Source organism: Dendronephthya gigantea, unplaced genomic scaffold, assembly GCF_004324835.1.
Source record: "Dendronephthya gigantea isolate DGI-Jeju-01 unplaced genomic scaffold, DenGig_1.0 000356F, whole genome shotgun sequence".
Taxonomy (NCBI): domain Eukaryota; kingdom Metazoa; phylum Cnidaria; class Anthozoa; order Malacalcyonacea; family Nephtheidae; genus Dendronephthya; species Dendronephthya gigantea.
This window is the reverse complement of record NW_021163366.1, coordinates 58,936-70,000: the sequence shown is the minus strand read 5'-3', so window position 1 is coordinate 70,000 and position 11,065 is coordinate 58,936. Positions and strand designations below refer to the sequence as shown.

Here is an 11,065-nt window from a genome sequence, read left to right as displayed (position 1 = left end):
TAAATCAACTTTATAAATCACCTGCCTTAAACAACGTTGACAACAGCGTCAGTTTATTCTCAATAAAAGCTGTGGCTCCAGCAAGACAGCTAGCATTGAAGATCAACTAAATTTTTCATCTTACGTATATCTTACCTTCCTCTTTGAAGATTTTTTGAAAGCGCAGTAAACAATGTCACCCTACAACTTTGGTCGAATGTTATTTCTACGTGTCTACGTTCTGTGTTTTTGCCTGTCTTTCAGAGAAGTTTCGGGATCAAATGGTACGTATATATTTGCTGCATGTATGACGTTTTGTTTAAACAAACATAAAAAAATATTCAAAATTTAGTCCAGATTTATGCATTTCAGTCTTGTGTATAATAATATTATGTATAATAATTATATAGAACACGTAATAAAAGCAGATGTGTTATAAATCGAGCAAAATCGAGAATTCGCAGTCACACTGAAAATTTCAATTTTGCTCATTTTTAGTTTGCTTTGAGACATTACTAAGTAAACAAACGTGATATAATTTGTTTTTCGTCAAAAAACCACTAAAATTTTAAAAAGCTGAGGAAAGCCGTTTGGCTGTCGGTGACTTTAAAATCATGCAAATCTTCAGTGGACTCAAACTGTTCAAAAGATAATATATAGCGGATGCAAAGCAGGAAAAATATATTAAAACGGCGCGCTGGTAACAATGGTAAAGAATTGATAATATGCCAAAGTTGTGTTATCCACCGAAGCCGCTGCTAAGGTGGATAACAGAGACCGAGGCCTTGAAAAATCCCAATGATACGAAAACTCTATTCAATAATTGTTTTATTATTATATTCAAATACAAGTTGCCGTCCTGCTTTCTGGCTTCGGCATAGAAACGCTTCAAAATCTGCGTCAATTCAACACTGTTTCCTGGGTGATAGCTATACTCGTTTTATCATGAGGTACTCCTGGAATACTGTTTTGGCAATTTTCCTGGCCCTCCGCGTATTGTAGTTGTCTTTGTCTGCGATATCTTGATCGTTTTACGCTTGCGAAAGGACTGAAAGCCATTCTGTTTACGTTTTAAAAATATTTAGTTTTGGTGGGCTTTTAGCAAACTGTGGAGCGAACCTTGGTCCAAAAAAGTGTAATTGCATCACTTTTGATGTCAGCACCTGAAACAACGCGATAGCTTTGAAATGCCGAAAATTCTCCGAGGCAATTCGACCAATCACGAACTAGAATAAAATTTGAATATATTATAGTAAGTTATATTTATGCAACGAGTTATTTAACTATAGCCCAGATTACACCATACCGGATTTCTTTTCATATCACTTCCAAAGCGGAGTGATTTTCGTTCCGCCGCGCGTTCCGGATTGTAGCGGCGTTGTGTGCACAGCTCCCCCATGCTTCTTCATTTTCTGGAAGGTCGATGTGGTCGTCAGTTTCTTCGCCGTCAGAGTAATGTCTTACAAGTTTCCTTTTGGCTGCTAAGCTAGAGAAAAGCTACCAATTTGCTAGCTAGTATATAAGAAATGCTCTACTGTCCATGAGCATTCTTTGCTGTAATCATAGCCTTGGCCACTGACATTGTATCTTCCATCTCTCCTGTTGCTTCTCCAATTAGAAATCCATCCGGGCCGTCAGGATGCTCTTCTGCTTTTCGGAGAATCGCTTCTTCCGTATTTGGTTGATTATAAAGCCCAGCCCATCGGTAAACTTTTTATGGAGCTGGCTTCAAGAGCATTTCTTTCTCTGATGAGGTTTCTGGTACACCTGACGTAAGATCGTGTAGTCTTTTTCAGCGGCGTAGCTAGCATCGATAAGTGGGGTGGACATATCCATATATTCATGTTCACAGACCGTTAAAACAATCAATTTGAACACAAATTTATACTGTGAAACACGAATATATGAATAAGTCCCCCCCCCCACTAACCAAGCTGGCGACGCCACTGGTCTACTTGCGTAACCATGGACAGCTTCGTCACATAGTGTTCCATGTTCAAGCTTACGTGAGATTCTTCGACTGCTTCTTCTTGTGTTTTTTTTGCTTTGGTACACTTTGTTTGCAGCTACGAAAACTTTTCTTAAAAGGATGAAATGTTCATCAGACTGAAGCGCTGCGTCTTTTCTTAGGCTAGCAGTCAATAGATCAACAATTGCAGTCTCTTGATTCAGTTCACCCAGTTTGCTCGGTGGCAGCTTCTTCCCCGGCCCAGTACCATAAGCCTTCAACATTTCAGATGACCCTCCCCATACTGGACGTTAGAGAAAGCGCTTACACCATCCATTTCTGTCACATGAACCCTCCCCCCCTTGCGGGTGAATGGCTTTGAAACAATGGCTTTCCAGAGATGGTGATGCTGATCTTTTTGCAATTTCTTCAAGAAAAGCAGCAATAGCCTTTCTTTTCCTACGCACATAACAGCGTTTTGTTAGCTCATTTGCATCTTCCCACTGGCCTCTTATTACATTTTTCACTGGACTTATATCCCTGCTTTGTAGAAACTCATTTAGCGTTTTAAGAGATTTTTACTGCATCGTTTTCCACTGGTGCCCTAACGTTGAATCAACGGATCCGTAAAAGGTTGCTGGGGTACTTTGAAGTATGTTGTGGTACATACTATGACAGAAACTATCACTGGTTTCGTTCTATAAAAGAGAAGAAAATTCGTGCATGTGTAATATACGGTGAAAATGTACGCTGGTAAGTAGTGAGCACTAATAATTCAAGACACTCTGATAGCATAAAGTTAAGCATAAAGTATAAAAAAATTATGTCGTAGTAAAACCCAGAGGTAAAACCTCCAAATCTATAAAAATAAGTATTGTACTTGCCATTTAGTAAACTAAGAGCTGAGAAGGTGATCGCTAGCGTGCGAAAAGGAGCACTTCGATCGTATCCATGACGGGCAGACCTTGTGCAAACTTATTTTTAGACATGCGGTATTAAAGTTTCGGCTGCAAAACTTGGACGATATTTGCATCACGGGATGTCAATTATGACAGACTTGAGATCTTTCATACCTCACAGTTTACTTCTCATTACAAATTGTTCATAATTAAGCTACAACATAGGAATAACAATCCCAAAAAAATTAAAAACGTAATGAGCAAATGCCGTAAAACAGTGCCGATACGTATTAAACACCTTGGAATTTTATTGCAATTTCTCTATTTTGCAGAAATAAGTCGATAAGAGAATTAACATGATAATAGCACTGACACTATAACTCCAAGAGTATCTACCTAAAGATACTGTACTGCTAAAAGTAAGACTATGTAAATTACTACATAGCTAATAGTAGCTTTTTTAAGAAAACTGATGCAATTTGGGATTGCTTTTCCGATGACACTTGTCAATTTCGGTTACGCTATATGTCAAAAGTACGCAATCTTCACCCCCCCCCCCATACGAACTCTAACTACAATAACCCAAAAAAGTTATTTGCTTAAGCGAATAAACATTTCATTGCTTTCGTGCATGGGGATTATATGGCCTATTCAAGGACTGTGGGGAACGTGGAATGGGGTTTTTGGTTTTATATTTATCGCAATTCAACTTGTACAACCTGTTGATTCTCCCGTAAAATATTGCGACATTTCAGTAAACTTACATATCACGATTCACGTGAATACGTGAGCCTACAGTATAAAAGTGAGCATGAACTGTTAGTTCAAGGTCATTGATTAACATTTCGACTCTCAGCCTGAATATCTCTCATTCATTATTAACAGGTATCGTACCTTTCATTTTATTATTTGTGTTGTAACTATGGATGGTTCAGCACCACCGTTTTTAATTTTTGGCCATTCGTTTGTCCGTCGTATGCAGAATGATGTAGATAATGCATTTGATTTATGTGGCAAACAAAATTTTAATTTGGCGTCTTCCGCAGGCGTGTATTTACACGACGTGGGCGGTCGCACTGTTGACAAAAATAAATGTTGATAAAAAAGAATTTTCAAGCGGGGCAAAAGGCGAATCCATTCGAATTTGCAAAATTCTACATGAAGAAACAAGAAAATGTATGGATAAGATATTTGATTATCGTAGAACAAAGGTATGCACCTCTATATACATTTACTTTAATTCTTATGAAGTTCTAAAATATATCATTTTTGTATTTTTACTAGAAACGTCCCTTGATAATATGCTTTTCTCCTCACTGGACAAATCGAGGGAAGCCATCAACAGTGCCAGTTCTACATATACATTTGGATCCATATTATATTCCACAATTTATTCCAAATCTGCAGCCAATCAGTGCCTTCTTTTATTGCATTGGCCACTTGACAAATTATACGCTAGAATATAGTAGCCAGTAGGTATAATGCATTAATGCATTAAAAAAAATTCTAAAGATATTTTGTGTTAACACCCAAGTTCATTAGAAATGTGATAAGAGGTTATATATCAAGTTGAATACATAATTATATTACAAAATGCTTACTTACATGCAAACCTATTGGACTTGGATTAAAATTTCAACAACATGCAGAGACAGCGGATGTTTTTCTGGTCTTTTATTAACTGCTGACTAGTAGCATCAGGCTCTAGATGTCTTTGAAAAGGTGTTTTAAAAACACAAATATGTATCATAACCTGTTGGACATAACCCATGAGGTTGCATGTAAATGGCATTAACACAAAGAACTCTAAATATAATTATTGCCTAGCAATCTCTGTAACCCCCTCCTCTCTATCTATGACAGTGTGCAACACCATACATGAATTATAATTGTAATATGGTATATAATTATTATATAGTTTATATATGAATTATATTTTAAATTGAATTTTATTCTTCATGCGTTATGGTTGTTTATTGACCCAGACATCCATCTGCAAGAGAAGATAGCTTTACTTGGCTGCTAGACTACATTTAGAGTATTCAAGCACACATCTCCAGCAGGAGATAACTATATGAAATAGCTGAAAGTTTCTAACTAGCACACAGTCATAAACAAAAAATAGCAATTGTTGCAGGCTTTTCATTCTGGTTAAAATGATCTCCTAGATTGTCCAGTACAGTGAACATGTGTACAGTATTTATTGTTAAACACAGGAACATGTGGGGCATACAAATGAAAGACATACTGATACTGTGAGGCAAATCAATGTAAATGTCAACTTCAGGTTTGACTGGCAGAGCTGGCCCAGTTAACATGCATAAAAAGTATTTGAAATATACATACTGTATGACATTTAAAAACATAGAAACATGCGCATATATATGTATATATTTTAATGTAAATTGAAAATATACCAGCTTAATGTACTCAGCAGATAGAATAAAATTCCAACGCTTATACCAACTGACTTACTTGGAACATTTCGTCCCCCAAGCGACGATAAATCCAAATCATCAGAACTTGAAGATGCTAGTGTAAGGATAATTTTATCATCAAAATATGATAACGGTCGACAGATATTATTATTAGCATATTTAAGAACAACACGAAAGATTCACTGACAGTCTACTCTAAAAACGTACTAAATATTATATCAAATGCAACCAAATTCTGTAATAAAATATTACCGTCAAATGAGAACTTCTTCAGTGATTGCTCCAGGTCATTCATATGGCCACAAACCACCAAAAACGCAAGAATGCACGAGTAAAACGTCGAAAAGTTCGATTTGTGAGAAATCGTATTTCTGGCAAAAAATATTTGCATTTTCTGCCAGGCGCTCCATTTCTCCGTCGCGTCCTCCCCAAAATTCTGTAGTGTTCCTATATTTTATTTTATTTTAAAGCGCCTGGCAACGAGGCTGGCCGGACATTATTATTTTGAAATTAGGCACAAATGACTTGTCTGCTATGTCTCCTGAGGTGGCTGGCTTGCGTTTGGAATAATTAACCGTATTTTTACGTGATACTCTGCATGTTAGTGTTATCGTTGTTTGCCAAGTATTGACCGCAAACACCTGATAGCGTTTTTTTAAAAACAAGGCAGCACTTTTGCGGCAATACTTATTTGTGGTGCTTGATCAGATGCCTAAAATTCTCCTGAGGGAGCAGCAGCCATTCCATAAAGCTGCACATAACTTACTATCTCCGGATGGGGTGCACTGTAACCCAAAAGGGCAGTTTTATTTATATAAAAGTTATCGGGGGGACATCCTGAAGGCTCTCAAGTTTTTACATTAATTGCCCTTGCTCGAGATTCTACCACCTTTCCCCAGCCCGGATCTATGTTTGCGTGTTTTTGTTTATGTTTGTTATATTATTTGTTGGTTAATACTTCTCACCATTTGGTGTTTGATGTTTAATATGATGGGTTTATACTGGTGATCTTTGTTTTTATATATGATGATATTTATTTTATTATGGACATGGTATATGCTATTTCTTGTTAAATGTTACGATTGATTATTTATTCAAACAAGTGTTTCCCCCCTTTTGGGAGCACCTCTTGGTGGCTGAAGGTAACATCCTGAGGCAATGGGGAATAGAACTTATTCTTAGTTATGGGTAAGATCTAAGCATGAATGTTTTGGGTGCACATAATTATGGTTATGGCTATTATGACCCCTGTTGACAACTCAGCAATTACATTCAGTGGAGAATTTACATACGTGATCGCCCGTAATATGCCATGGTTGCCTCTCCACTAAAGTAATTGTATGAATACATGGAATAGCAATGTTTACTGCATATGCCCATTGCTGGGTTCAATACACAGATGGTTGCCATCATGTTGCTATGTTCTGTTATAACCAATTTTGTATTCGGCTACCTTGTGGTATGCAATGCTCATATGAAACCTGTCTTGTCCGCTCATAATTTGAGTTTTCTTGTTGGTGTATATGTGCTTGTTGTGTGATATAGTGTTACATAGTGACCTTCATTCATAGATAATATAATTGGTTGCAAGGGCTTTTTCAGGGTCTCGACGAACATCCCATCGCAATGCAGCGAGACACTTAGCACCCAATACCAGTGTATCTTTGGGCTCCCCTGATCAGGCTAATTCTTCTGTGGCCTCTGGCTCCCTGGATCCGGCAAATTCTCCCCAGGCTGTCGCACCTCTTTCAGGTATAGCAGATGAAACCGTAACCAGGATTGCGTTGGCGGTTGCCCAGGCAGTTGCTGCAGCTATACATTGATTTCGGCTTCGCATAATTTGATTTCGGCTCATCAACACCATGATGTCGTCAGTGCTAAACTTCAGAAAGAAATTATGGCCGGTGGTATAGTAGGCCCCTTTTCTCAACCTTCCTTCATCAATTTTCGGTTTTCGCCTTTAGGGGTTGTCCCTAAAAAAGCTCACTGGGAATTTCGGCTTATTCATCACTTATCGTTTTCGCGAAGTGCTTCTGTGAATGACGGCATTTCATCTGAACATAATACAGTGTAGTACAGTCGTGTTGATGATGCTGTTGCTATGATTAAAAAATTAGGTCCAGGCTGTTTTTTAGCTAAAACTGACATAAAGAGTGCCTTTCGCATCATACTTATTCGTCAGGCCGATTATCTACTGTTAGGTATAATTTGGCAGCGGAAATACTACTTTGACCGGGCCATGCTCATGGGCTGTGCCTCTTCCTGTCGCACGTTTGAAATTTTTAGCACTGCCCTTGAGTGGGTTGTAAAAACTCACTGCATTATTCCTCAACTCATCCATATCGTTAATGACTTCCTCATGGCCAGTTCAACGAATCAAGAGTGTCGCGTCGCCCGGTTCGGGCTTTGGTGCCATATTTGGGACTTTTGGTGTTATGGTCCTTGGCCGGAAGACTGGAAAAAACTTAACATTGTCGTTTTGGAGTTTTTTCCTATTGTCCTTAGTGTCCTTTTATGGGGTAACCTCATGCGAAACAAGCGTATATTATTTTATACCGATAACGCAGTGCTAGTCGAAATCATCAATAAGTCGAAATCTAGGGATCCTACTGTGATGGTATTTGTTCGTCAGCTGGTGCTAACCTCCCTGAAATTTAATATTTTATTTCGTGCCAAGCATGTTTCTGGTGTCTGTAATATACATAACTGCTATTTATAGATAATTAAGCTTGGACAATAGAATTAGAACTGATTGACAGTTAGGGACGGACAATAATATAGAAAGTGTATGAAAGCGAGAAAAAGTCAGAGCACATGAAAAGTAATATAGATAATATAGAGAAACAAAATATACAGTTATACAAATCGGAGCAAGGAGTGAGATCATTATAGTGTCCGGAATACTTTGGCTGATGCTTTGTCGCGTTTACACGTTTCCAAATTCCGAGCGCTGCATGGCATCGGTCGGCGTACAGAGTTATTCATCGGTGATTCCCAACCAGCTCCTTCCGCGAAATTGGCAGATAGCCTATAGCCTCTTATCTTGTACAAGCAAGTTTGCAGCCTTCGTCAGTCCCCACCTACCGCAGGGCTTGGCGGTTATATGAGCGTTTTTCCCACGAATCACTTCGTGGGGCCGTTATTTCGCTTCCGTTAACCCCTACCGATTTAAGTTTATTTATTGCTTACATGTTTAAGTATCATTATGCGCCACCTAGAGGTCAAACATATGTCTCTGCTCTCCGATATAGCCATCGTCTGGCCGGGTATCCAGACCCCACCCGGCTATCGCCCGGATGGGGTGGGGTGCCTCATTATAATCGGCTTCTTGCGTTTTTTAGCCCCCCACCTTTTCTGTGCTTGGCATAATTATAAAATATTGTTACAATTTTCTGAAATTTGCTACATTTGCTTAATAAACCGGCACTGTGTTTTGGCACACTGCCATTTATTTATTTAAAACCGGAGTATGTTAAAATTCTTTAAATACGGTCCTCACACAGAAAACAGAGCTCACCTAGTCTATCATTGCCACCAGAGTATTAGTCTTCATAAATTTATTTTATTACATGAGCTGCACCGTTAAAGCGATGAACTATTTTTTTATATGTTGTAGAAGAGCATCTTCTCATTTGATATAGCGTAAGTCTCGTGAAGAAAAAATCTGGGGCACCTATTTAAAATGCTTTTTATGTCGACGGTAGATTTTACTTTTCGCTATGTGTGAGTACAATACGATTCTAAATATCATGCAGCTGTCTAATTTTAATCAATAGCTAAAAAAATATTTTCTGCCCAATCAATTCTCAAACATCTCAGCTACGGATTTAGCTACAAGCGAACCATTTTAATATCTTAACTTTTTCTGCTTTGCATGCGCTATTTGCCTTTGAACGTTTTGATTCCACTGAAAATTTGCATAATTTTAAAGTCGCCGACAGCCAAATTAAACGTTTTTTTTTCGGATTTTTCAGAATTTTGGCTATACCACGTTTGCTTACTTGGAAATGCCTCCAAGGAAGCAAAAAAAGAGCAAAATTGGAATTTTAAGCCTGACCGGCTGATTTTCGATTTTATTGGACCTTTTTCTCATAAAGTAATTGTATACAGAAAAAAAATATATATACAGATTTTAATCTCAATAAGGCATTAGCATTTAGTAACTGTATTCTTCGTAGTAAAAATTAACGAGTATTGAGAAGGTTTTCATCCAATATGATGATACTGTAATAGCTTGTGATACTCTGTAGCTTTTAGGATTTAGGGGTCTAAAATATTGACAATGATGCATCGTTGGATCATTGCCAATATATTTGGAGACCATAAGATCTACAATATCACCTTTAAAGGCTATATATGTCACTATATATACTTTTACTTCGTATTACAACAATTACGCATCCCACGGAGTCCACATTGATTCCACTGGCTATGCTATTTAGACTTGAGTAGTTGGTATATTCTTATTCTTGATAATTTCGAAATTTTCTGAATTTATCGGTTTCCAACATTTTGTGATTTATTTAAACTAGACACAATTGGAAATCATTTTGAAGAACATCAGCGATTATTGGTATTGCTTATGAATAATTCAAATGTCAACAGGCAAATTCTTCCTGCTTCTGATATCAATAAGCCTGTGAATGTTGAAATCGGAATCAAATTGCGTCAAATAGCGAATGTGGTAAGTTTCTGATCTAGCTGATGCAGAAATTCATTCCGGGAACATTGCAATATTTAGGTTTTGAAAAAACGGGTTTGACCGTTGCGTTTTGGCTGTGTTCTCTCCACGATCTTATAAAAATACTCAATCGCTAACATGCTTTCACACGAAAATTTCGATAGTTGTGAATTGTCGTGTGATATACCAAGAAATTTCGTTATCGTCTTTCGTATTCCTGATATAAAAGTTTTCTTACAGTCCAGATATTTTCTGCAATCACTCGCCTGATCAGTTCAATCATACAAAGCCTATATTATTATACACAATTGAACACATGCATTAAGTCGAACGTCGCAATAGCCATCAGTGCTGCGATTCTTAGGTCGACAGGCGGTGGGAAAGGTCCAGGGCTACGGCGATTATAAGTTTTGTTAGTCAATGTAAAAAGCTGAATTGCACCATTATGAATGGATGGAATTTTTATAAATTAGGACGAGAAAAATCAAGTAATACGGCTGATCCTCTGGCTCACCTTTCAATGGCTTAATCCACACCTAAAGTGGAATCCTGCAGAGCATGGCGGAATCAACAGTGTTCATGTTGACCATGATCTTTTTTGGTTCCCTGACGTCGCAGTGTTTAATGAGTGAGTATTTGTCTTAATTTAAATAAAACCCTCGTGCATGCATGCTTGCAGGCGAAAAGAAATCCACAGATCAGTAACAACCGTTCGCTTTGTTCCACAGAACAACATTGCTTGGAATATTCTGCGATGCGAACGTCCAATATTACGATACGCTACGAACTGTGACTGTGATTGTGATATCGCAATCCCTAATTCATCACAACATTAAAATTTATCTTATGCCATTCACAAGAGGTCATTCGCAATAAGACAATTTTGCTGCATTCCATTTACGATCACACTGCGTTGATTCTGGTTCAATTGTACATTCTTAAATTTAGGCGTTCAATTCCGTCCAATGCACATTCCTTTCGTGAAATATCCTGTCCATTGAAAATTGTTTAAAACTGAAAAGCGTAAAGATTCGTACAAGAAGTACAAAATTTCTTCCATAGCCTAACCCTTCGTGGCAAACCCACGCAAAAACACGCATGACTCATACCTAGAAGGAAG

The 11,065-nt window shown here is 37.8% G+C and overlaps 1 protein-coding gene across 1 annotated transcript in view; it reads left to right on the top strand.

The window, feature by feature from the left end:
- Nucleotides 1-11,065, top strand: part of LOC114542486 (neuronal acetylcholine receptor subunit alpha-5-like) — a 40,994-nt gene that overhangs the window by 8,399 nt on the left and 21,530 nt on the right. Inside the window, exons 2-4 of the mRNA XM_028562021.1 lie at nucleotides 150-263; nucleotides 9,797-9,948; nucleotides 10,419-10,573. Of these exons, the coding sequence (XP_028417822.1) occupies nucleotides 173-263; nucleotides 9,797-9,948; nucleotides 10,419-10,573 (398 nt within the window). The 5' untranslated portion in view covers nucleotides 150-172. The remainder of the gene's footprint in view (nucleotides 1-149; nucleotides 264-9,796; nucleotides 9,949-10,418; nucleotides 10,574-11,065) is intronic.